We start from the raw sequence: 27,539 nt of genomic DNA on the forward strand, positions 1-27,539 counted from the left end.
AGGGAAAATGGGTGTACCTTGACATTGATCCATTGTGCAAATATCTCACACTTCTAAATTTGCAGTCATAGTAGAGGATGAATCATGCATTGGTGTTCATATTCTGTGACTCTGACTGTTCCCACTTTGTATGCCAGCAAAATTACAATTTAGGGTTCATTAAATACAGAACTGCTGGCAAAGGCTGGCCAAGTACAAAAACTGGAGGTTTGCTTTGTTTTCTTTTGTTGGTTTGTTTTTCTTTTGGCAGTATTGTGCATAAGAGAATACCCAAATGGTTGCAAAGACATCTAAAAAGTAACTTGTGAAGAGACACTAATGGAGAATCAATATTTAAAACTTTGCTGCCTCTCTACAGACAAGTCTGTCATCTATACTACATGCACAGTAAAATATTCTGAAACAACAGTGAATATAGTTACATGCCACAAGTCCAACAGCAGTTCAGCACAGGAGTACATGTAAACTACAAGAAGAGAGGTATTTAAATATTATCTGAAATTCTACTCTTACAAAGTGGTAAACTGCTGAGTGAACCTTTTTGAATTTCAGAACAAGAAGCCTAAGACTAGACAGATAACACCAGGTCTATTTGTACACAACTCACCGCAATTTTTAGTGAACTTCAAGCCTGAATTTTCCTATAGAGGATTATATTAAAGATTTCAGAATCACTGTCATTTGGCTAAACACAAATACAGTTGTCATTGTATTAACTTTTTCTTAGGATGCTGAACTCAAAGATGGATCTCAAACCTGACAAGTTAATAGTGATGACCTTCAAGAGATTTTGAAGCTAAAAGTCAATGCTACAAAAGTATAGCTAAACCAAACTAAAACTGTAAAATCAGAAAGTTATTACTTTGGATATGGATCTTCTGAAGTCATCTATTTTTGAGTAAGGACTGAGTAAATGGTTTTTCGATGTTGTACTCATTTTGCTTTCAATAGGGAAAAAAGTTTGTGACAGGAGCAAACTGAATACTGCAGTATACAGAAGTTTAGAGTATTTTTACAGAATATATGCTGAGTTTATTTTTTTATTTTTATGCCCATCTATTTTATTTTTAATGTGGCACCTATGTCAAAACCACAAAGATGATGTAGAGCCTTTCCTGGAAATTACAGTTGACTGCCAACACAAAAGAAACTTTTACACAGATACTATTCATCAACACAAACAGAAACAGGGAGTAAAAACACAGAGAAATTATGAATTATAGAACAGTTGTAAATTGACATTCCCTTTGGCTGAAGGATTCTTCTGCTTCTCAATTCTGTCATGTACAAAGTCTTGGTGTAAAAACGATAAAAGTAATTTTGATAACTGCAAAAATGGTATTTCTTTTTATGAATAACCGTCCTTTTTTACAGAAGAATGTCTCTAAGAAGATTCGTTTCTTTTTCTGAAGATCATTTGGAAAGCCTCCCTAATGTCCAATTTGTTTCTGTGTTTTATTAAACACTTTTTAGTGGGTTATGTACATGAAAATCTGGGTCACTTGGTGATAAAGTAGTAAGAAGAGACCTATTTCCTGCCGGAATTAATGTGTGAAATCTTTCTGAAATAATTTTTGCAGTTCTATTTTGTCTGTTAAACAACACTAATTCCTAAACTGTCACAATGTGATGTACTTCCCATAATGGATGAAGCTGGAATACTGACATATCAGCATTTTTGCTAGTCCAGTAGCAAAATATCATTGCTTTTGGAGATATCATTCTGATGCAGATGTCAGTACTGTGGTAATGCAAAAGTCTCTCTGTCATTGTGGGTCAGTAAGAAATAACCCCTTAAGTATTGTAAAGAGAGATTTGCTGGAAGCATTCAGATAGCACCAAATATTCACTTCTGTATTTATTAGTGCCTGAATGTTTCCCAGATTTGCTTCAGGGCTTTTCTCATAAGAAATTGCTTGTCTCATCCTTTCAACACAAGGTTTCTGGATAGCCTTTTCATCAGTGGTGCAAGTGAAGATGTAACAAGAAGGTCATCATATAAACTCTTTTAAGGCCACCAAAAACCTAAATGTACAGTCCATAACATGGTTTAGTTTTGCATATTCAAGGGCAAAAGCAAATTCCCATCCCATAAATTGCACTTCTGTGGAGTTGAGATGTTTGTACAAGAAATAAGTCTGGGTTTAGTCTTCTTTTTGTGATGCAAAATATATTTCTCTTCCTCTATTTAGAATTTCCTTTGATTACTCTAATTCCACAAGATGGCAGTACTTGATGAATAAATGGTACCGATGCCTGATAACGGCCAAAATCTGAGATAATCTGGGAGTTTTAGCAACTCTGAAGGAGTTCCTTCCTCTGGCATGCGTTTTTCTTTTTGAATTGATAAGAAAAAGAGCAAAAACTACATTCAAGATTACAGTCTGAATTTACTATACATAGCTATAAACCATGAAATTTGCATGACATTGAGAAATATTCTGTTTAAATGAAATAAATTTTCAGGAAAAACATAGTCCTAGATCTCCCCTGCTGAAAATATAAACCCCTATTTTATATGAAGTCTAGTTTTCACCTTTTTAATTGCAGTAGTTGTTTGGATATTCTGTTTACTAGCCACAGAATAAGGATGCAAAATGCAATCTCTAATGATGGGGAACACTTCATGTTCAAAAGGAAAGAGGCTTCTTTTTAACTAAGGTCAATGATAACAATGGGTTGTTCCTCTAGTCTCCCACCACTACCAGACAAAAGATTTTGGTTCATTTCTTTATGCTGCTGTGGTTTATTATCACTGCTCATTAATCCTCCAAGAAAATATTTAATGAAGTTAATTTATTTGTTGCATTGTAATGTACCCATATAGAACAAACAGATAATGTCAATTTATCAACTAACAATGAAATTGCATATTTCCTACTCTGGGGGCTCTATATCTACTGCTCACTTACCTGAAACACAATTCTACTAATCACATATTTGTCTTTCTTCAGATTCAATTACAGTGATAAATCTCCACATATTTTCTCCTTTATAACCAATCATACCACTAATAACTTAAAAATAGTTTAGAACAGGCAAATATACTGTCAGGATAGATCTTGTACTGGAGGTTACAAATATTATGTTGTCATTACTAGTGTACATATAGTCTCATTTGTACTTTAACATATATGAAATGTAGCCAGTCATTAAAACATATAAAGACTGATGAAATGTTCTTCTTATATAAGTGCTCTTGAAAGAGACCACATAGCATACAACAAAAAATATGGCTTTGAAAAATGTTAAATTATCATGTATATTTGACTGTCATGTGTAAGATTTTTATTTAAAAAGAACTGTGTTCCAGAAAGTATCACAAAGTTATCAAAAACACGTTTTATTCAGGCCCTTCTTTTGCCCTCAGGCAAGATCAGATATTCTCAGCCCAGTCTTAAAAAATATGCAGTGAATTATATTCCTAAATTTAGATCATCAGAATAACCTATTTCTTTCCTGGGATAATTAGACAGTTTCCCTTAATATCTGCCCCTAATTGCTTTTTATTTTCAATACTGTTTATTACTTACACAAAATACCATATGGGAAGTACTGAAAACACTTTATTGAAGAGCTATATTAAACTTTTACAGCTAAAATGGAAAACCAATATCCCCATGCATATTGGGTTTCTGTTTGTGAGGCTGAGGCTAGTTCAGCCAAATCTCTTCAAATTTTCCTTTAGAAGTCCTGATTTTGAATCTTCTACTTAGTTTTATTTTTTTCATCTCTACTGCTTTTCTACATCTTATAATGGAGGACCCAAAGTTGGACATTAACACTATTGATAATTGAAACAATAATCACACATATTCCATAGGTAGCAGTTCTCTTAGTATGTCCTAGAATTGTACTATTGAATTATCCATTCTACTAAGTATTCAATTTCTTTTCTTTGATAATAGCATTTTTCTATAGTGTATAATCACTTGCTTCCCTTTATTCTATTTGTATATTTAATCTTCAATAAATAGAGCAATCTGCGCTTTGGTGAATTTTGTATTTGTCATTGAAAGCAATTTCTCCAGTGCAATGATTCTTTTGGATTTTCATTCTGTGCTCTGCACTGATTGTAACCTCTTGCAGGAGTCACTCTCAAATGCTAAATGTGCCTTTCTTTCCACTAAGTCATAACACTTCCAAAACCCCAAATTAAATATTATATGATTTATTCTTGACAAATCCCTAATGGGTGTTTATTAACACCCATTATCATCTGATTACCTACAAAGCCAGTGATTAATGTTTCTTTACTTTGTAACTTTGCAGAACTCAAGTTCTGTCTATGAACTCTCCTTTATTAAAACAAAACAAAACAAAATGAAACCAAAAATCAACAACAAAACAAGAACATCCGATTTTATTTTCTTGACATACTTTGAAATAACTTTTGAGATACTAAATACTTAGTAACTTTTTCATGTAAAGAAATGTTTAGACAAGTTATAAGTCCAGAATATAAGGCCATTTTATCAATACGTTGTTCTCTTATATAAGTAAAGAAAATGTTTAAATAATAGAAATTGATGGCAAAAAAAGCTGATGGGAGAAACAAATACATTTGTGATTATGATTGAAAATAGTTTTTAAGGAAGACAAACACTGGGGAGAGAAAACTCTGACCACAAGGCAGATAAACTACAAATAAGAAGTTTTAAAGTATTTTTAAAACAACTAGAAGATTTTTAACAACAGCTCTACTATTGATACTCATCTATCGTTAGGTAAGAATTGAAATCAATATTTATGTGGAAAATTGCTAAATGTTTCATATAAATTGATGCTTTATGATTTATAACATGCCAGGTAATACAGGTGTCACTATACAATGCTATTTGCTATGAAAAGCAGAAAAAAAATAGATGTTGAAGAACAATAAATTTAAATGGTGTAAATAAGTAATATGAGACACTCACTATCAAAACTAGTGAAACATCTGAGGCCAGTAGGACTAGGGCAATGATTTCCCCCCTGTACTCAGCACTGTTAAGGCAGAACCTTGATTCCTGCGTTCAGTTTTGGGTCTCTCACTACAAGAAAGACATTGAGGTGCAAGAGTGTGTCCAGAGAAGGGCAACAGAACTGGGAAAGAGCCTGGAGCACAAGTCTGATGAGGAACAATTGAGGGGGCTGGAGAAAAGGAGGTTCAGGGGAGACCTTCTTGCTCTCTACAACTACCTGAAATGAGTTTGTAGCAAGGTGGGTTTCAATCTCTTCCCAAGCAGTAACTGAAAGGATGAGAGGCTGTGGCCTCAGGTTGTGCCAGGGGAGGTTTTGATTGGATATTAGGAAAAATTTCTTCAGCAAAAGGGTTGGGAAGCATTGGAACACGCTGTCCATGGAAGTGGTTGAATCACAAACCAACTCTGGAGCTATTTAGAAGACATACAAGACATGGCACATAGGGATGTTGGACTTGATGATCTTAAGGGTCTTTTCCAATGTAAATGTTTCTATGATCAGTAATTTCCAAAGACAAGAATTAGAGTTAATTTTAGTCTAGCATTAGAAAGGGTAATCAGGAAGATGCACATCATTATAAATTCATCAGTTTCAATCTTAGATAAAATAGTTCAGTGACTGATATGAGACTTGATTAACATCCAGTTCAAAAAGTGGGATATAATTAACAATATTGAAAGAAAATATATCTAGTCAAACTAACTCAGTGTATTTTTATTGTTCTTTTTATTGACAAAGAGAGCAAAGTTTCTGTAATGTACCTAGAATTCAAATTCATGTTTTATAAAATATCATGCTGATGAAAATGACTGGAATAACCTCAAAATTAATGTATTGTGCATTGAAAGGATTAAAAACTGACTGCAAAGCATGATCAAAAGGACCAGATCTGGAATTCTTTGTCCTCTACTGCTGACCATTTTAACCATTAAAAACAAACCTATGCCGTTGTAATCACTGATCAACAGGAAATATAGAACTTGTCAAGGGCAAATGTGTGGAACGAGTCACTGGTAAACTCTGATTTGGACAGCTTAATATTATTAGAACCATTTGAATGATGGAAATGTATTGAATCTCCAGCCACACAAGTTGATTGTTCCTTAATAATTTGAATGAACAGGAGTTCTATGATGATGATTAACTACCTATTGTACTAATATGAAAAGTGTGGCATGCACTGGAAAATAATAATTATATTGCTTAATGCTCAGGAAAACTCATTACTATATAGAATATCTGTGGACATTATTTTCTCTGACATAATTTTCAACAGAATTTAAAGCAATTTTTTTTCCTTTTTTCTCTTTCATACTTTACATTTCTCTTGTTCTCTAATTGTGCTATGACAATTGATTTTCTCTACACTTTACTGCCACTTTTGTGAAAATTTCTTCAGCACACTCTACTTCTGTAAGTCTGCTGCAGTGGTGAGTACAATGAAAAGTTAGACTCCAGAGCTGTGTTACCTGCAGTGAACCTCAGAATCCTGCACCCAGGGGGCCTACTTGGAAATTACGTGGAAATTTAATTTTATGACTACTGCAGTGATACCAATAGATAATGCATTTTGAAGGCATAACTAGGACATTCATTGAAAAAAACCCCAAAGTAATAGTAGGATGATGATCATCCAAATTTCTAGAATATCGCTCTGTCATGTATAAGAATGACACTAACCCCTTTTTTATATGAGAGAGGGAAAATAGCTGCATGCCTAATGTTCCTCTACTCATCATTTATCAGCAGAAGCTCTGCCAAGCAAATTCTGTAGTTTGGCTGCAAATATTCACTAGTACTCCAGTTATAGCAGTTTCTCAAGGATTTTATATGTATGTTTCAGTTTGTTTTTTTGTACTCCCAAGAAAGAAAGCAATTTAAATTTGTCCCTTTATACCTCAGTCACCTTGATTCCTAATGCCACGAAGGATTAATAGTAGCAGAAATATTTCTTTAACAAGATTAAATTTCAGGCTTCTGGGTATAGAAATGAAAATAAAAGGCAATTGCAGTTCTAGTTTATACTTCAAAACACTCTTTTCTAGCAGACTTCACCACTCTTTACGTGCAGTTGTTGTCACAGGAATTGTACTGTCAAAAGCTGGGTACTCAGAGTCCGTGGAGTTTCCTTTATATGGCTGCACACAACTGAACTTAAGATTCAGCCCATGGCCTCTCTGGTTTATATTCTCTTTATGATACGTGTTTTAATATAAATTTAAAGACTTTTGCTGGGTCTATCTGCAGGTCAATGATTGGTGAATTCCACCGCGGTAATGACAAAATATGACTGATGAATCTTCCTTGGGCCTGCTCCTTTACTCCTACGGTATTTGTTATCCTAAGATCCTAAATCAAGGGCAGCACCCTTATCACCACTTTTATATGGGAAAAGTGAAAAAGATGGAAGGAAGTGACTTCCCAACAGTCATGAATCAAGCCACAGTCAAAAGGATATGTGCACTGATACATAATTATTTTAATTTCTAATATTCACTCATCTCCTCACCAGCTTTTTGTACATCTATAAGAAATGCCAAAACACACACACAAAAAGTGATAGTCAGTGAATCCTTAGGAGCTGTGTGGATGAACAGGGGAGATGGGTAGGTGCTCCCTCATCCTCCCTCTGAATTCGATTTTCAAATATGCTAAAAAACATAGCAGTATAAATCACATAATTACCCAGATGCTAAAGGTCTAGTACTCAGCTCCTTTTTGGTATATTTTCTAGGCTTAAATATACTGAGGAATGGATCCTCCTTTGCATTTTTCTGAACACAATGGAACATGTGAACATATACTTCAGAGAATAGCATAAAACCAATTTCATAGTCCCCAAAAGAAAATTTGTACATAATAAGAATGACAGTGACAGATGATTTTTTCCCCACCTTAATTAAAAAATAACTTAAAGTGCAGATGAAGAGGAAGAAACATGTCACATTAGCAAACTGCCCCAGAATGCTGATATTGCTGTTCAACCACATTGTACGAATAAGTCACTACAAATAACCTCAGCAACAACAAATCATTTAAAATTTAACAATGTAGGCAATATAGCTCTTACTTGTTTCTACATACATACTCAACCTCTGTTGAGTCCCTGTGCACACTGTTCTGCACTACTGGAAACCCAGTGAACTGCTTCCATCCATCTTCTATTTGTCACATAATTGTTATTTACAGAAAATATATAGCCTTCTGTTGTCTTATTTTTAGCCTAGGCCAGTGTCCTATGATTATATTTCCCCTCCTTGAACTCTTAGCAATAGCAATACAAATGACACATTATATATACATATTATGGGTCACATTATATATACATACCACATGAAAAAGAATGCATTCGTCCAACTCTCACTGATTTTTTTTTTATTCTGAAAGAAATATCATTAATAAAGTAATGCATACAACAGTCAATCCTGCTCCCTCTTGTGCTATGTGCATAGTTTTCAGAATTCTGTTTTTCAAGACCCTTTTTCATTTAGGCGTGAATCATGATATTGTGAAGTCACAAGACCTGAATTGTAAATCAGTGAAATTTTAGTCTTTTCTTCAAATTTTCTTCATATATCATCCTCTTACTATCCTCTGCAAAATAGGTAGTGCTTCTTCTTGCATTTGGTACAGCTGAAAATAGACTCTTTAAGATTGAAATTAGTTTGTTAAACTCCTAAAGAGCCTTGTGGTTCTTCAGGAATGACCAAACTGAGGCAAAACATTTATCAGTATTATCTGAATCCTTCTTTCCATTATCCCTTTTTGTTTCTGAACTTTTATCCCTGTAGTCTCCTATAAGATACTTTCTCAATTATAGAAAGAAGAAAACACCCTGCAAATTAATGCTTTGATAAACTAATAAATTAAGTGAAATTTTCTGGTTGCAGATTCCCCACTCTAGGGTAGTAACACCGATACTACAAGAATTATATCAACTGGTTAATGAAGTCATCAGCAATGATTTTTACAATATTGAAACATAGTGTGAGAACACAGGAGATAGAAGTGGGCAATCAAACTATCAGAATTATGTATGGTATTAATTATTAAATTGTTAAAAGGATGGCATTGTGGTCAAAAAGAAGTCGCTTTTTCACTTTTATTGTTTTGGAAAACATCTTTTTTTGTTAGAAGATAAAGGATGTACGTGTGCTGCTGCACAGGAGTTCAGATTTGGCTGTAATCAGATTTTCTTCTGAACTTTATGATATTATGCTTATACCTATTCAGTCATTTTCTCCTTGAAAGATCCAAGCAATTACCTTTAACATATTTACTGTTAAGTTATAGCTACCTTCATGCCAGTTATAATTGTATTGGGTAGGATAAAAACCATAAATACACAGAGATATAATTCTAAACAATTTCTAGTTTCCACTTTGGAAAAGGAAAAATGCGAACTTGATATCCCAAAAAGAATTGTTTTCATACTGCTTCATTTATTTGGAACAATCTTCATGAACTGATTAAATCAGGTTATGTGAAAATCTATGTCTCATTAAGCTTTGTATCACCTCAAATGGTTGTAAGTTCACTTTCATTTCATACTTACAAAATAAGGAATAACTGACTTTATTATATAGGGAAACTTTTTAATGGAATCTAACAGAACTCAGATCAGTTCAGTCCAAAGCCACTTCCTTCTGAATCAAAACTGACCTCCTAACATTTAAAGGAGTCATCACTATCAGAATTAACATTGAATTCGGTTAATAACGGAAGAATAACATTTTCTGAAAAATCCACTGGTTTAATCCTTTTCTTTTCTTTTTTTACATCCTTTATGATTTCATCACAATGGTAATGGAAGAAAAAGCTACAATCCAGACTCATATTAATAAATAATTTCTCATCTTTCTCCTTCTTACATTTCCTCTTGTTTCAGCTGTCTGATCAGCAGTGCATTTCTGGTTTCTTCTCCTTGGTTACAGTCATTAACATGTGCGCTCTTGCTCTATTCTTTCTTGTGATATGAAGTGGAGAGGTAATTGGGATTAATTAGGAATTTCCTATCTTAAACGGAACAGGGTTTCTGACATTTGACTAACTGGCATATTTGTAAAATGGTATTCTTCCAGACATCGGCTTAGTAAAACATCAGAACTAAATAACAAACAGATTCTAATGGAAAGGTTATAACGAGAGGGTCAAATGTGAAGAGCAGTTACCTCTGAGTCAGTAACTGCTATATACTACTGCAGTCTTAAATATACGAGCATTGTGTTGCCACTGTTTTAGAAACTATGTAACCAGTGTCACAGAAAGTGGTTTTGCAACACTTTAATTGGTACCTTTACTATACTAGCTGCAGAGAAGTGAATGTGATATCATAAGGATCCATTTCTGTTAAACCTGGCAGGACAATGCTGTCTGATTTAATCCCTAGACTAAGAGGTTCCTGATAGTTATGTCTAATTTGTTGGGACATCTCAGTAGGCTAGTAACTTGTCTCGAGGGAAGAAGAGCTTGCCCTCTGCAGAAACTTTTCATCATTGTTGTCCCATTTGTCAAGGTGTAGACAAATAGTCACATGCAGCTGGCACCTGAGAGGCAATAGAGCATGAGCCTGAGGGCCAACATACTCAATGCATTTTTAAAATTAATTAATCTCCCATGCTTCCTCCCTCTTTTCTTGGTATCCACTTTCACTTTCTTTCTCCTGAACTGGCAGCTGGGGTAATATTTGTTGACACTAGTGTGACTGCAAAACTATAGCACACGTCTCTTAAGCAGAGCCCTGTCAGGGCTACCCCTTCATCCATGGTTGTCTGCTACCTTAATTGGGGAAGGTCAAACATCTTATTACTACGTTTTCATAGACCCTGAGGGGAAGAACAGCTCCAGTGAGGGATCCAATGGGTCTAGGGACATTAAACTGGCACTTGCTTCTGTAATTTAGTGTATTTTTTTAAAGAATTATTAATGTTTTTAAGGGGATGGGGAAGATTTTTAAGGGGACTGGAAATGTTTTTGTTTTGGTTTGGTTTTGTTTTTTTTTTTTTTTTTAACTATCAAATTACAAATTCCTTGGAAGAATTTACTACAGTTGGACCGGTAATGAATTTCTGTTCATTTATTACTTCTCAAATTAAAAAACAAACAAACAAACAAAAAGACCCAAAACCAACCTCCCCCCCAAAAAACCCAAACAAACCAAAAAACAACAAACCAGCAAACCAAACCAACCAACCAAAAGAGAGAAAATCAAGAATTATTTATCCATATACCTACTATACAGACATTGCTTAGGATTTAGGGCACATTTTGATTATTAAAATGTAATTAAAATCTAATATCAACACATTGCCAACAGACCAGAAGTAACTCCTCACTGGCAAACATAGCTTGTTAAAATGCTACCCTACGGAAAATTCTATAATTCCCCAGCTCCTAAATTTCATATCCTCAGATGCATGCCTTCAACAAGATTGAGGAAAGAAATCTTAAAAAATGCTCTAGGGAAGTCAGCAGCAAAATTACTGGTCATATATTGAGTAATGAAAAGACCATAGAAGAAAAAAGTTAATTGTGTTTGTTCATTCCATAATGAAAAGTAAAGCATAGTCATCAATCAGTTGCACAAATAAAGAACACAGATTCCTATACTGAGCACTGACAGGGGTCATGGACATTCACTTTAATGATAACACACACAGGAATTAACACTACTAGACATGAAAGTTCCAAAAGCAGTCTAGTACAAGTGACAAAGTAGGGAATGCTAGAAGGAAACACCTTTATGATTCATCCAGGGAAAAATGTGATGGCTGAAGAGACAAGATGACCCCATGAAATTAATCCAGAATTAGGACAGGAACAAAGAGTTTGAAGGACTTTGAACCTGTCTTCTAACACTTTTTCTTCTTCTCTCATTTTTGAAAAGCAAAATTTAAGCTTCATTAGAGTTTCATAGAAGTCATATAACCATAAGGTTATAGTAAAGTCTAATAGGGAGGTGCAGGAACCCTTCAACTTATGACAGCTAACTCATTCAGTTGATACATGTGGCTCTCAAAATAGTGGTTTCAAAATACTTTGTACATGCATTATGATAATTTATAAGCTATAGACAAGTAAAGAAGAGATAAAGTTGTGCCATCTCGCTTTTAAATTAAATAAACCTTCCTGTCCTGTGTAATAAGCAATCATTTTCTAATAATGTTACTTAAGTGGCCTGTTTCTGTTACCCAGAATCATGCTCCTACTAGGAATTAAAAAGAGTGAAGAACGAAGTACAGCATGGAATTATGGGAGAAACCAAACTGTTAAGATGAGTGTTCTGTATGTCTTCATATAGTTCCCCTGAGTACAGGTCAACTATTTTTTAAGTCTAAAATAATAGGATTTCGCTTCCGTTATTGCATAAATGTAAGTTTCAAGGAGAAAAATAAACAAACAAACCAACCCAAAAAACCAAAGCCCAAACATCAGTGTTCCTCTCAATTGCACTTTTTCTAGTAGAAGGAGAAACATGTGGGGGAACTGGACACTTCTACCTTCCCAACAAGCCTAGCAGTTAGGAGGAGTTGATAATGATGTCCAGTGAATGTGAAATGCTCTATTTGCCATCACCAGTTTCATATATATTGACCTCTACAAACTAGAAGGTACTGACTGATTAATAAGTTCTGTTTAGTTTATGGGAGAGTCATGATTGGAGGCATGACTATCCAGATGTTGTTTCGTTAATACTTTGAGTGACCAGTGCTTTGATAGGCACTAGCAAAACAGTCCTCCTTGATCTCAAGATGAGAGGAAAAATATCCCTTTCACCTACATATTAGCTTCTCCTGGAAACAAATTATATAGCTTTCTATGCTAAAGCTGATTTGAAAAGTCAGATTTGAAAGAACATGTGATAGAAAAAAACCTTGATGTTACTTTACTGTTTAATGCATCAATACATAATACAGTCCTATATTGACACCACAAATCATGGTCAGGAAGAAATCTCACCTGTAGCGACAGGTTAATATGATGAAATATCATCCACTCGTCTAGAGAGAGCTGGAGATTTAGAAATTTAAGATGATGAAGGCTTCCTATGATTTTGAAGAAACTGATAAACTCTAGATGCAGATAAAGAGCAGAATGCTCCAATGTTGTGCACTGAAATGCAGCTGTTAGGTGTCTGAATCCTGTAACTGAATCCACAACTGTATAATAACCTTGTGACCCTTATCTACATATAGACAGACATTTGTGAATTGCATTCCCAAAATCCGTTTAGTAAATGGAGAGCCAGAGGGTGCAGGGACACCTTCAGAATAGAATTTGCTATGTCCTGCATCCAGATACCTGAGCCAATTGCCTGTAAACAAGCTAATGAACATTCTGAGAGCAGTCCAGCCCACATATAACAATCTTGTTATCATAACTAATTTACCTGGAGAAACCTACTAACAATTCTGTACCTGAATGAGGTAATTTAGAGCCTGTCTTGTTATTTCTATGTATAATTTGTGCAGTATGGTTCTAACAAGGGGAGTTATAACTAGAGAGCTATTGCACTTCAGTTGGACTTGGTTTCCTACTACTAGTGAAGCTGCATCCCAAAGTTGCAATTTTAATGCAAATGCAGATTCATTTTGCAGACCCTGAGCAGGGAGAAGTGATTGGTTTGTGTTTGCTTTCAAAGTGGTTTTCTGTGTATGTCTGAAGTACACACAAATAGGAGCTCAGAACAACTTAAAAAAAACATTATTTGATGTGAGTTTCTCCAATTAATATGAGGACTAGGACAGCTGTGTAGGTAACAGAAGAACAGGACAAAAACTCCTGAACCTTGGTAGAAAGAGTTTTATTTTAGTAGCTTACAAGTTTAGCAGCAACTGTGCAGACATCCAAACCATGGATGTCTTCCCAGACATGCATAGGAAGGACTGTAATCCTCATGGCACTGGCATTAATCATCTTTGGTGAAACATTTCTCATAAAAAGTACAGCTTTTCAACACTAAAGAAGAGGCATAAAAGATGCAGTTTACAACACAGTTTCCAAACTGGGTAAGATCAGCTTTGTCTTTTAGAAAGAGATTAAAAAAAGTTATAGTTTAACGTCTGTACAGATGTTACATGCTGTGGAAAGATTATGTAGCAGTGTTACCTCCAGAGGGCAGCATCCCTTTGAGGCAGGATGGAGTACACATCTGCCTTTCCCTGAGTGCATCAGAGCTGTTCTCATTCTAACAATGGGAGTTGTCGTTCTCCGTTAGGCTCATGCTGAAAGCCTTGAATAAAAGTCTTAAAAAGCTCAGCTGAAAGTATTAATTCTGAGGGAAACATGTAAATCTGGATGAAGACTTCCATTCATTTTTAATCTCGCTATGGTAAACCCTGTAATTAAAATGATTAAATGACTGAATAAAACCCTATATTTACATCCTTTAGAATAACACAATGAAAAACCATAATCCTGTTTATGGAAAGAAAACACTGGAGGCCTTTTAAATTTGAAACATCAAACAAAGCTTGTTATTTAAGCAGTTGGTAAGTAATGAACCTCTTACTTGGCAAGGACACCTAAGAGTTAAATGTCTAGGAATTCCATCTTGGAGAAAAAAAACTAATTGGGAAGAATCAAATATTATGTTTAAGGAAGAAAAAAAAAGACAAAGTGTTATGTTTATGAATGATCAAGTTGTCCACATTTAATATTTCACAAGGGACAAGTTAAGGATTTACAACAAAGACAGTGTTGGTGGGAAAGCTTCTGGAGTAGACACATCAAAATGATATAGGATTCCCAACGAAGGTAGAGGCAGCATTTTTTTGGAGTAATGGTCCAGAAAAAGCAGAAGGTGAGAATCTGCTGGTGACTGTTTGCCTTAAGGAATCAGCACAAAAACCTTTTCATTGAACGTATTTTCCTTCATCATTCTGAAAGAGGGGTTAATGTCTCTCTCCAAATACTGTCTCATTTTGCTGTTTAGTTATTTCTCAGCAAAGATGAAAATAACTTAAAAAGCTCATTTATTATACTCAAGAGATAATTCTGTTATCTGAACCTCCACTGCAAATATGCAGAATCTATTACAAGTATGCTTACCACCCTCCATTCCCTCTTTTTTTCCCTGTAAAATATTTGGACAACAATGTAATGAAAGTCTACATGAATAATCTATATATATCACAACTTTGCGTGTGTTTGTTTGGTTAATGCATTACCTCTTGATAACATTTCACAGAATAAATAAACAAAAATCAAGTTGATATACATATGAAAATTGTTTTCTGATTAAATTCTTGTCAAAAGATATTAGTGTAGCATTTTTTCAGTCAGTGGTGCTTTGTAAAGGCTTTCTGGCTTTTCAAGAACTGTATTCTGTAAGAATGGAATGTAAGTACTATTTCATCAGAATTATTTACTTTATCTCCTTTTTGAAAACATGTAAAAATCCATATCTCTTTTAATACAGTGTACTTTCACTAAGTCATCTTTGTTTTCCCACAATGATAATGTCATTTTCTAAAAGGGCTCAATCTTGAAATTCTTAGGCAAGTGCATATGTAGTTATTGATTGTAGAGATTGAGGAATGGGATTCTGTTGAAGGACAAATTACTTACAAGGGTGTGGAGAATTATTAGACTTGATATTGTATCATGGATTTATCTCCTGTGATAAGTAAGTGAAAATTATTTCTAAAGGCGCTGATCAATGTGAATAAATCAATATAGCAAAGTGTCCAGTGTTCATCCAGAAAAAATTCTCTATCATCAAAAACACTCCCTTAACTCATGGTCTTGTTAATTTTAGTTGTTCACACATTGGAAACATGCTTTAAATAATATTTAGCTTAGATATATCCACTACAATAGATTAGTATTCACTTAAAAGTTTGTCTTTCAGGTGATTTTAAGGGTCAAAATTTCTAAGAACTATTTAGAACATAATACCATCTTTGTAAACCAGACACAAAAACTAAAATGGAGTACTCAAAAACTGAATGCTTAAAAAAAAAAAAGAATATATTTCAGATGTTCCTGCACACAAATCCTTGAAATACCTCTGCTCTGCAAAAGATCTTTTTACATGGAAATTAATTACATATTTGCTGATCAATTTCAGAACTGAATTTACACACTCTCCCTGAAAGTTCACCTTTTGTCCAGAATTATTTTTTACAAATGGACTCTAATGTGGTGGGCAATTATCATTAATGTCTTGTACCTTATTGTCAGAGCTCTGTGGAATGATTTATTACTGAAACATTACCAGGCCCATGGAGGTAGCTCTCCCCTTTTCCAGGAGACTTCAGCTATGGTACTAATACTACTTGCAGTCCCACTGCAGTACCACAAGGACCTACAGCTCCCCAGTACTTCGTAAGTAAGGAGTTAGAAGGAAATTGTATGTGATAGAATCATAGAGTCATTTAAGTTGGAAAAGACCTCTAAGATCATTGAGTCAACCATTAACCCAGCACTGTCAAGTCCATCAGTAAACCATGTCCTTAAAAGCCATGTCTTCACATGTTTTTAATACCTCCAGGGATGATGACTTCACCACTTCCCTCAGCAGACTGTTCCACCCATTGACAAGCCTTTTGTTGAAAAATGCATTACATGCATTACACAATAAACAAAAGAAAGAGAGGCCAAGTCCCCTTCCCATTCATATGATTTTATGTTTACTCTGCATATCAATGTAATTTTTCAGCTTTCAGTGATTACTCTGTTACGCTGCAGAACCTTACCTGGCCTAGTTATGGTGAAAAAATTATGATAATAAAAAAAATTAAAAATATTTTTCTGTAGTCATTTTCCTGCTGGCATAGCCTACTGGTGCTCAAACAATATAAACTAAAGCAGTTGAATGCTGTTTGTGAGCACAGTATTTTCCACTGTGGGGCTTTTGCTGGCCCACTGATGAAAATGAAAGATACTAGTTTTTCACCATCAAAGGTAATGTCTGTGTCAAAGTAGAACACTGTTTTAGAATCTGACTAAATAAAAGTTCAGAAGCATAATTTCAGGGGAAAAAAATCTAAATATTTTGATGATATGTAAGGTGCATTTTGTGGAAGCTCTTAAAAGGTGCATGACAACTTCACTCACTGTTGATGTTCATCTATCTTTATACTCTCTGTTTGGGGAAATCAAATTCAGCTGTATTGAAACCGTCTCTTTCTTTTTCTGTCTTTCTCTCTCAGTTTACTTATCATGATGAAGCCTTAACATCATGTGCTCAATTTTATCACATAGACCGTAGTGTCAAACTCAGAAAGAGATTATAAAGGCAACAACAACAAGAGAATCTACTCAGAAGAGAAAAGCAGAGAGATGGCATTGATAACTGTAGTACAGTAATAACAATCATTGCAATATAAATAGAAACTGAACACATTTCTCTAACAGAAACTTAGAGGAGATTTTATTTTCTGAAGCTCTTCCATCTGCTATGTGACTTTTTTCCAGGCCTCAAATTTGGAGGTAGAAAAATCCCCTCAGTACAGACCTCATTTCCCAGAGAGGAAAAGGACAGGCTGTACTGCATCTACTGAAAAACAAGCATCATGTCTCCACGTGTTATATGACATGCAAATATAGAGCTATACAGGCAAAAAGAAGAGCAACCAAAATCATGGTTGTACTACTTAAAAAAAAGACAATTTGTATTCAGCAAAAGTATCAGGACACTAGCATTTGGAGCAATTTCTGAAGGCTTCTAAATTCTTAACAAAGTAATTCAATAATGAGCAAAATGTAAAGGACCAGCGTGCATACAGGCTTCAGCCTACTATACCTGGAGAATGAAGTGGAGGGGAGCACATTAGAACAACTCCTTGACCTTCACGTACAGAGACAGCACTTCTTGTCCGACCACTAAAATTTCCCAGATCTATCAAAAGAACAGAGCATTTAGTTACATACCAAAGATTTTAAATTTTGTGGCTACTGTGACTAAAATTTTATTTCCTCTCGTAAAGCTGACTGTTCCTTTTTTCATACCTTAATCTATAACACGATGGCCTGAAAAATAAATCTATTTCCATTACAAAAAAATCCATGTTTCATCAGCACCTTATTACTCTTTTTAGTGAACTTGGATACACTATCAAAGGAAAAACAGCAGACAACATATATATGGCATTTACAAAAACATTTAATAGTGATTTTATCTCTTTTTACCTTATCATGCTTGTTTTTTTCCCTCAGTAGAAATGAGAAAAGAAATACAATGGAGAGAATGCCTTGGCTAAAATCCAGATTGATGATGTTGCAGGTATCAGCTGCACATTGCACATCGTGATGACAAGAAGGGAAAATCATCAGCACATTGGTTCTAAACCCAAATCTGCTCTAGAGCAAGTTTACTCTTTTAAATACTTTCCTTCTGATTTCTCTGGTGTTATAAGCACAATCCAGTTGTGTGTAAATATATTTTCCCTCCAAAACTTTCTGTCCAGCAGGGCAATAAGAAATATTTCACTTTTGGAACAAAAATTTTTGAATGAGGCTGAAGGTCACTGCTATAAGCAGTTCATTGTATTTATTTAAAGCCTCTCAACCAGAAGATCTTATTATTCCATTTACCGCAGAGAACACTAGACCCAGATTCACATTTGGGGTGGATAGCTAAGCGATAGCATGCTTATTTGTAGCAGAAGTTATGTGGCAGCTCAGTTCTGCCACCAGACTGGTGCCTCACCCCTTCCTCAGTTCCCGTGATGGTGTTTAAAGCCTGTCTTCACCCAGGGATTTTCTAGAGACATTTCTATCTAATGTGGATCAAGGTGAAGAGGTCAGCAACAAAGGCACCAAAGATATCTTTGAAAAGGACACAGAAGCTTCAGCAAGCACTAAATGAGGATCTGAAGTGTGAAGCAATGGGGCCAGTGGGAGCATCTCATCGGCATTCAATGACTTGTAGCCATACCTCTTAATTTCTGCTTACAGCCCTGAGTTCTGGGATGAGCCAGACAGCACCAAAGAGTTTCAACAGGTGGAGCAGAATTATTGGTGTCTTAACTCCACTCAGTTGGCAGTTTTCTGTCAGATGCTGAAACTTCACATCTTGCTCCATGCCCAGCAGAGCATAAAATCAAAGTTCAGTGATTTTCAAAAGTAATATAAGTTGATTTTTAATAAATTTCATAATGGGGACTAGGTGCACATTTTTAAGTAGAAAGACACTGTCCAAATGCTTTTTCACATTTCTTACAGATGACTTGGGGACAGACAGAAGGCTAAAATTTAAATATATCTAAATTTGTGCTGTCTTTGGCCAAAATGAGTCAGTGCTTTGATTTCAATGATAGATACCATGTTTGAATGGTAGGTGGGAAGGTAGAATTTTAGGTAGGTGGGATCCAGTAGAATTTTAACAAATAATAAGGCTACATTAAAAATATATTGCAAAATGTTGCTAATAGACAGATAATTAAAATTTTAAAAAATTATTTCATTTTTAAATAAGCACACCATGAGTGTGCTTGTAATACATGCTGGTGTAGTATCACTTTAAAATGTCTCCTAATGCATGTTACTTGATAGTATATTCTGCAGAAAAGTAATTATTATTATTTTATGTTTAGAAAATAGTGGGCTAGTGTATCCCTGCATACATATAATTGGTTTGGATGGGAGAACACCTTGCAACAAAAACCTTTCTTAATCAAGTCCTCAGGTGATTCAATGTTATTTTTCAATTAGCTATAGCAACACCAAGATATTTTTTTTTTCATTTCCTGCTTTGAAAATGCACAGTGATGGACAAATATATTTTTTTTCACTGAATGAAAATTAAAAATAAAAGTACTACATGTGACTTAAGTTTCTATTTATTCAAATCAATTAGTTTCAGTCTAAAGGAGGACAGTAACAAAGTGCTTTGATTTTCAGCTCTTTTTGGCTATCTGTCAGCTCTGAATTGGATTTCTTGTTAGCATACAGTAGAAAAAAGATTAACAGGTACAAAAGAAGGGATTTAGCTGCAAAGTAAATAAATGTAGGAAAGCTTAAAAGGAAGGAAAGGTGAAGGATCATGCTTGCAGTTCCTCCACATTAAAATAATAAGTCCAAATGGACTTACGGAAAAATCAAATTAAAGGAAAATTTAATTAATTTCTTGTAAATCCTAACCATTTTATATCTATCCCCATTGAAAAAAAAAAGAAAAACAGCTACTAAAAATTTATACAAAACCCTATCATTTTACTTTAAAACTCTAAAGAGGTAGATAATAAAAGAAAGGATGAACAGAATGCAGCTTTAGAGGTGGGAACTGTAACCTCTCACACAGCAGAGCTGGCCATTGGTTCAGTATTACTGTTGCAGTATAAACCTGTAACACGTTACATGTCAGATAGCCCCATACAGAATGAATCTGTCCTTTATCATCTTATGATGCATATAGCTGATTGATAAGAAAATGCCTTCCTGTGCTCCCTAGGTATTCATCTTCTGCCCTGAAAGATTAATTTCCTCTTATCTCAATGCTAGCAGCAAACATGATAACACCTACTCTCGTTTTCAAAGCAGTTCTTGGGGTTTAGCTACATAACTTCTATACTCTTTAACATGAGAAACATTTTGAAAATATGTAGCTAAGTGTCAGTCACCATGCCAAATGTAACTCATTATTAACAATATATATACAAAACATACAAAGGACATTTAGATGGATTGTGTGGCAGGAGTAGCACAATTGTCTTTACTGCTGAAAAAAAATATTCAATTCAAAAATTTTATATAGCGTCACTAGAGTACAACCTGTGACACAAGAGTGGTCTTCACTGTGAAAGGGAAATAGTAAAGAAATTCCAGAGCTAGTGAAGATGCCAGATATTAAATCCAATGGATTTGGTGCAATCCTTTCTGGATATCCTATTTACACTGCAGGTATAATTAGCTCAATCTTTGAGAGAAGTTATAAACTCGGGAAAACCATCCAGATCTCTTATCCAAAGCAGCTGACAGGTAGTGTGGCTGTCTCTGCAGTGGCTATTCCCATTCTTGGGAAAGGAGCTGAAAAGTGGGTTTCTCTCAGCACACGTACATATGTATTGATGGGCATTGTGGAAGAATGACACCACCACAAGAGTATCAGTTTAAATAAGGCTCAAGCGAAAAGAAAACACTTCTGCAGAAAGTGAAGGGAGTAACAGAAAATAAATGGGAAAAATCTTAAAGCAGTCAAAGCAACTGAAAAGCTTTGCAGGTCTAGCAACAAAATGAACATCTGAGTAAAAGGAGAAATGTTCTGCTATTGACAGAAGGACTTGTACAAAAGTTGGAGCAGTTGTTATCACTTAATAACCTTCCAATTCACCTTCACTGTAGTTTGCGTTTTAGGTGTGCAGAGGAAGGATCATTCATTCACTGTGTTCATCAGTTAGCTACAGCTAATGGGGGCAACAAGGATGTGGTAGGTTTTTGTGACCCAGACAACAGTCCATTGATGATTGCTATGAAATTAGGATCAAATTAAAGGTGAAAAACAGACCTTGTTTTTATTGTAGGCAATTACTGCTTGGTAATGGTAAGCCTGGTATGGAAACCTGGTAAACCTGATATGGAAGCTGTGGAAGGCTCTGTACTTCATTGTCAATTTACTTTTAAAGCAGAAATTAGATTGGTCCAGAATATTGTCCTCTGCCAGTTCAGTTCTGTGAGTTTAAACTATTTTATATGAAAATTTATTATGGAGTTTAAAATGGACGTAATATGATATGTATTAAAATGTTTAAAGACATATCCTGAAGATACCTAAAGTTAAGTATAAACCAGGCAATATTCTTTCCAATAAGGTAAAAATAGCTCTACACAAGGTAAGATTCTTCCGTCATACCAAGGACAAACTTATTTATTGCATTGTCACTAAGAGAGGGTAGCCTTCCTCTCCTTGTATTTGAAAGCCAGGACTAAGAAATAGACCTTGAAAAGGAATTGTAGCTGTTTAAAAAAGGTAAGATTTACAGGGAAAAGAATTCCATTAAAAAATGTTTCTCAAAATCCCATTGTAACCTAAATCAAAAACATGGTTTGACTGTACACTCTAAACAATGGAAAATATACATGTTCTGTTTAATAGCCAACAAGCTATGGAAGGACAAAAGGTAGGTATTGAAAAGACATCATGAGTGATTGCATAGGGAACTTTTACATTGGATGAATTAAATACAATACTCACAGGATAACCAAGTGTCCAAATAAATTAATAGATCACGTTGAATTGGCATACACCTATTTTCTAGGAATACCAGATTAAGTAGGTGCAGTTGTATTATTAGAGTCACTCATTGGACCTAAGAATAACTTTTAACACTGAAAACATTAACTAGAAAAAGTGTGAAAGGTAACTAAGACAAAAAGGTTTCTACCATGACAGAATCATCATCTCACCGTTGATAATGGGAAATGCTTATATCGTGAGTTTTCAAAAATCACATTACCATATGACTTTTAGGTGACAAAATAAGGGCAAGATTCAAATATTTTAGAAAGCATCATGCTTATTATCATTGTTGCTGTTATTATTTATTACCAGAAAGCTTTTGAATCCTACAGGGATCATCAGTCTGGCACAATCTGAAAAAGGTAATTTTTTTTCTCAAAGAAGTTATTATGCAAAAACAGAAATAGAGCAAGTATAAAGAAGAAATTATGTATTTCAAGCTTGGACAACAGCCACCCTGTGTCTCTGTATATCTGCAGAGCCACTGAAGAGTTTTAAGCAAAGGAACTGGTTATACAGATGTTTTCAGGGAGTGCTGTCAAAAGATGATGATGAGCACAGGAGAATGCTTTAGGACTCCTCTCAGAAAATGTAAAAGCTTGAGAAGGCACAAGATATTGTACTTTCTTATATTTAGATCAACATCTTCCAGAATCATTCTCAGATACTACAAGATATTTTTTTCTCAGAAAAAATCTGAGGGGAGTTGGCCAGGAGGCACCGATCACCACTGGGGGAATGGGCTGGGCATTGGTTAGTGGGTGGTGGGCAATTGTATTTTGCATCACTTGTTTCTCTTGGGTTTTATTTTTCTCTCTTTTCCTGTTTTCTCTCTTTTTCTTACAGTTAGCATTACTATTGTTATTATCATAAGTATTATTCTTGCTATTCTTCTTATTATTATTATTTTATTTTACTTTATTTCAATTGTTAAACTGTTATCTCGACCCATGGTTTTTACCTTATTCTGATTCTCTTCCCAATCTCATGGGGTGGGGGGTGGGACAGTGAGTGAGTATCTGTGTAGTACTTAGTTGCTGCTTGGGGTTAAACCATGACATCTGGTGAGGAAATATATATAACTATTTCCTAAATTGATTTATAGAATCTTGTGTGAAATCTAGTATAATAATTCTTTCTTTTTAATTTCCTTTGCAAATTAGATGATTTATATTTATTATTATTAATTAGAAAAATAAAATGTTTTAGAAAAGACAAATTATAGATTTTTTCCTTTATTTAATATGCCATACATGTGAAAAAGGAATACTACATTTCAATTAAAATATTCACTACTTGTGATGCTATACAGATTTTTATAAATTATAAATTGATATGCTTCTTCCACTGTTCTGTCTTGATTAGCTACTCATTTTTTTATAGAATCTAATCTGTCTGTGAAGGGTACCACAGGAGTCTTATATATATTCAGAGCTTTGGAGAATCTTTATTTTGTTACACCTACTTTCAGTAGCATCAAATAATACCATCAGTATCATCAATAAAGCTTAATTATTCTCAGAGCCTTGAAGAAGAAAGGGAATTTGTAGGTACCAAAATCTCCCTAAACTTCAGTAGGTTTTCTGCACTCATAAATCCAGAAGTACTGGATCAAAGTGAATTAGGAGAAATATTTATAGGCAGAGTAAAATAACAAGATTATGATGAAAATTATAGAGCTACTATATGATTCAACATAGCATGTTAATTGCATGATAACTGGGATGTTTGTGATAACAGTTGTTGATGGTTATGATTAATTAACTACAATCATTCTGGGTCTGTCAGCTTTCATCTATTCTCATAAGAATTAATTCAGTATACTTCTCAGCTGTCTTTCACGTCTGCATACTGAAATATCAAGGCAAAACACAGAATCAAGTGGAAATGTTATAGTTAAGGGGTTTTCATCTTGTTATTCTATTCGTGATCTGTCAGGAGCAACAATAAAACCAAAGACACAAACAACCAATCTTAAGTTACAAATGAAAGATTTTCAAATGCAGATCACAACATTTAATCACCAAAGTGGGCCACTAAATCATACTACTTCCAGAGTTTCTGAGCAAATATATTTTTTCACTTGAGTAATATATGCAATGTATTTTTTTATAAACACGTTGTTTTACATAATGTTATCTGCATGTTAGGAAACATACATTTCTATTTGCAACGTTTTTCATAGAACTTCCTGGCACTGAGTGGTATACTAACTTGTATAAATTCTGTATACATAATACTGATAATTTAACATTCTTAATTTTTTCCTTTCTACTTATGAGTGCTTCTTCCCATTTGCTTGATTGCTCCTTTAGTCACTTTTTTCAATTAAATTAATTCCAAACATTCAAGGACATACTGCAAACACCGTTTCATTTGTTGTAACTTTCTTCAACTAGATGTGACTTTTCCTTCCTTTAATTAGTGAATAAAGATCACAGTCAGTTAGGATTTTACATGATTAAATATGGAATGACTAGTGCAGCACAATTTCCTATCATATGATGTAACATGAAATTAACAGCAACTAATCTCCTCCACAGAGCTTATTGGAAACCCCTGTATAGGTCTTATGGTTCACAGGAGGCTGTAATGGTAACAGAGAGAAAAAAACTTTTTTTAACACTCTGTGTGAACAAGCCATTAAGGATAACTTATTTTGTATGTCATTGAGCAAGTTCATACTGGAAAGTAAAACATTGCTTATATATATAGCTAATAATTTTAGTTCATGGATTCTAGTCCTAAAGATAACATAATGGCTTTGCTTCCACATGTTCAGGAAAATCTTACAAACCTTTTTCCCTACGTCTTTTAAGTTCCAAATCTGAGTTTACCAAAGCTGGAATTTATCAGAAGAAAGGTTACAAAAGAATTAAGAAATTAAATTATTCTCATCAGGGAAAGGTGGCAAACGAAGTAAGCTTTAGCTTTCCCAGGTTCAGAAGTGATGGCACTGAGCTCACCCAAATTAAAATCTTTACGACATCCACAGCTTCTGCATTTGAGGCTATCTTGCTGGAGTGATCCAAACAAAGAATCTGCAGAAAATAAAAGTCTGCTCTACCAGGGTCCCTGTTCTGAAGATAACATGTAAGATGTTTGATAATATTTCAGTTGCTATTATTTTTTTTTGCCTGACTTCATCATATTTTGTATAATCAGAGTATCAAGTTATATGAATGAACTAGGACAAACAGAATATCTGAGAACTGCTGTTCAGATCTAAGGCTTGGAGAATGGCATGTAATAGTAACAGCTTGTAGACACCATATCTGTGAGGTATGGGCATTTCAAATTCTGACTCCACTCTAGACAAGTCATTTCACAGTGCTGACTTTTGACTAGACTAATGTGTATAAATGCCACCATATTTCACTTCCACTCTGTCATAAAGAAAAGGATAAGGTCATAATCTCCCAGAAATTACTTATTTGATTTTCTCTAAGAGTTGTAGTGCCCAGTACGACCCACAAGTCAATTGTGACAAGATAACTAAGTGTTTGGACACATTCAAGGAGTAAATCTGGGAGACCTTCATCTTAGCTGAATAGCTCAACTGGAAATAAAAGCCTTACAAACACAAAGTATTTCCTACGTAGCAGCTGGTTGTTACATATAATGCTAGGTAATGTTTTTTATAAGGCAGTTTGTATTAGAGCGTGTTATTCTGCTTAATATCCAGATGATACCAGTCACTGCAAATCACAGTTTAGGATATGAGTATGTAATTGAACAAGTAAGAATCATCAAAGATAAATAAATTGTCACAAGTCAGCTGAGCAACTATAAATTACTGTCTTTGTACTTTAACCTTTTCAATTTGTAAATTGGAACACATCAATTAATAGTCTGGTGAAAGTGGTCTGAACATTCCTCTAATGATCTAATTTGTGGCAAATGAATGGTACAGTATTTATTTATCAGATCAGAAAAGTTAAACCTTCTTAGAAGGTTTTGTAATTTCATGAGATCATGGCTAAAGCAGTTTCAAACACTTTCATAAAGGCATTTAATTCTCACAGCTCTCTCTTTGTATTCTAATTCTATGTCACTTATTTTCTAATTCTGTCACGTACTAGTGTCAGAGAGCTATATTTAGACGAAGCTTTGTCACATGGAAGCACTGGTCTCCAGGGTACAAGCACTGAGTAGTGTGAGCAAAATCAAGCACTAAGAGGGAAAAAAAAAAAAAGATAAATTTCAAACTGGAGAAGATATGAGACCTGAATACATTAATTCTCCAGACCTGTTAGAAACTAGCCTTGTAGTAAGGTACCATAAGGAGTTATAAGAGGTATTCAGAGAGACTCAGACATAAAAGAGGATATGAGGGGAACTTGTTAAAAGAAGTCTAGCAATTTTAAATATATAGTGTGTTTTTGGTAGAACAGACTAAATACATGGTTTTGCCATCAAGAAGAGAATCCAACTTATGTACTGAATACGCTGTGTGCAGGAATTGAAAATTCAAATCAGAAAAACTAAAAGGGCAATGTGTTGAAAAAATAATGTCTGGATTTTATAGTGAAGTTGATCAAATAATTAGAGACTGTGAAATGAAGACTATGAAGGCAACACTTCAGATTTTAATATTATGAATTTATGTAAAGAATTAATTGGATAGTAATGAATATCAAAAGGAAAATAAAGGAAACAAAATACACAGATTAATAGTTACAGAACAACAGTTTCTGCAGCAATATTGCCAGATGATCATTGAATGGCTTGGAACAAACAGATCAGTAACCTCAGGTGTACGGAAAGAATTTTTCTTGCATATAAGGTATTAATTTACAAAGGATATAACTGAGTAAAAGAGCTTTCCTAACAAAAAATAATGGGTGAAATTTTGCATGTGTGTGTCTTCAGTATTTCAGGAGGAAAATATTACTCATATCTGTTGGCTTATAGATGATTAACACTATGTATTATAAAAATACTTTGTTTTCCCTAACTCCAGTGAGAACTGTAGTTGTTTTTAGCAAAAAGTGCTGAGATTTTGCTCTCTGAAAATCAAGTTCTTTGAAAACTTCTCTGTCACGTAAGTATGATATGGTGTTCTGATGCCATACTTTTAAAAAGAGGTTAACAAATCTGAAAAGCTTTAGAGAAAAGTTATAAGATTAATTTACCTTACAGAAAACATCTTATAGTGATAAATGCCTAAATCTAAAAAAAAATTATTCCGATGGAGTTAAAAGCGAGAAAAAGAAAAAAAAACTTTTCCATCATTTCCTTTTCTTAAAAGAAAGTATCTGAGCTTCTGAATCAATCTCCTAGTGAGTTTAACTGATCCTACAAATAATGGCCAGTCTTCGCAAGCAAAGATTTGGGAAAGGTCATTAACCCTTCAAACCTGTGCAGTGGATTTTTTAGGTGAGACACGGTG

At 34.5% G+C, this 27,539-nt stretch overlaps 1 protein-coding gene across 2 annotated transcripts in view; it reads right to left on the reverse strand.

The window, feature by feature from the left end:
• CNTN5 (contactin 5) overlaps positions 1-27,539 on the reverse strand; it is a 320,159-nt gene that overhangs the window by 163,525 nt on the left and 129,095 nt on the right. For both annotated transcript variants that reach the window (XM_017816074.1, XM_017816073.1), the window contains one exon: positions 17,714-17,809. In XM_017816074.1, coding sequence (XP_017671563.1) covers positions 17,714-17,809 — 96 coding nt within the window. The remainder of the gene's footprint in view (positions 1-17,713; positions 17,810-27,539) is intronic.

This window comes from Lepidothrix coronata, unplaced genomic scaffold (assembly GCF_001604755.1).
Source record: "Lepidothrix coronata isolate B3197 unplaced genomic scaffold, Lepidothrix_coronata-1.0 Scaffold53, whole genome shotgun sequence".
Lineage (NCBI taxonomy): Eukaryota > Metazoa > Chordata > Aves > Passeriformes > Pipridae > Lepidothrix > Lepidothrix coronata.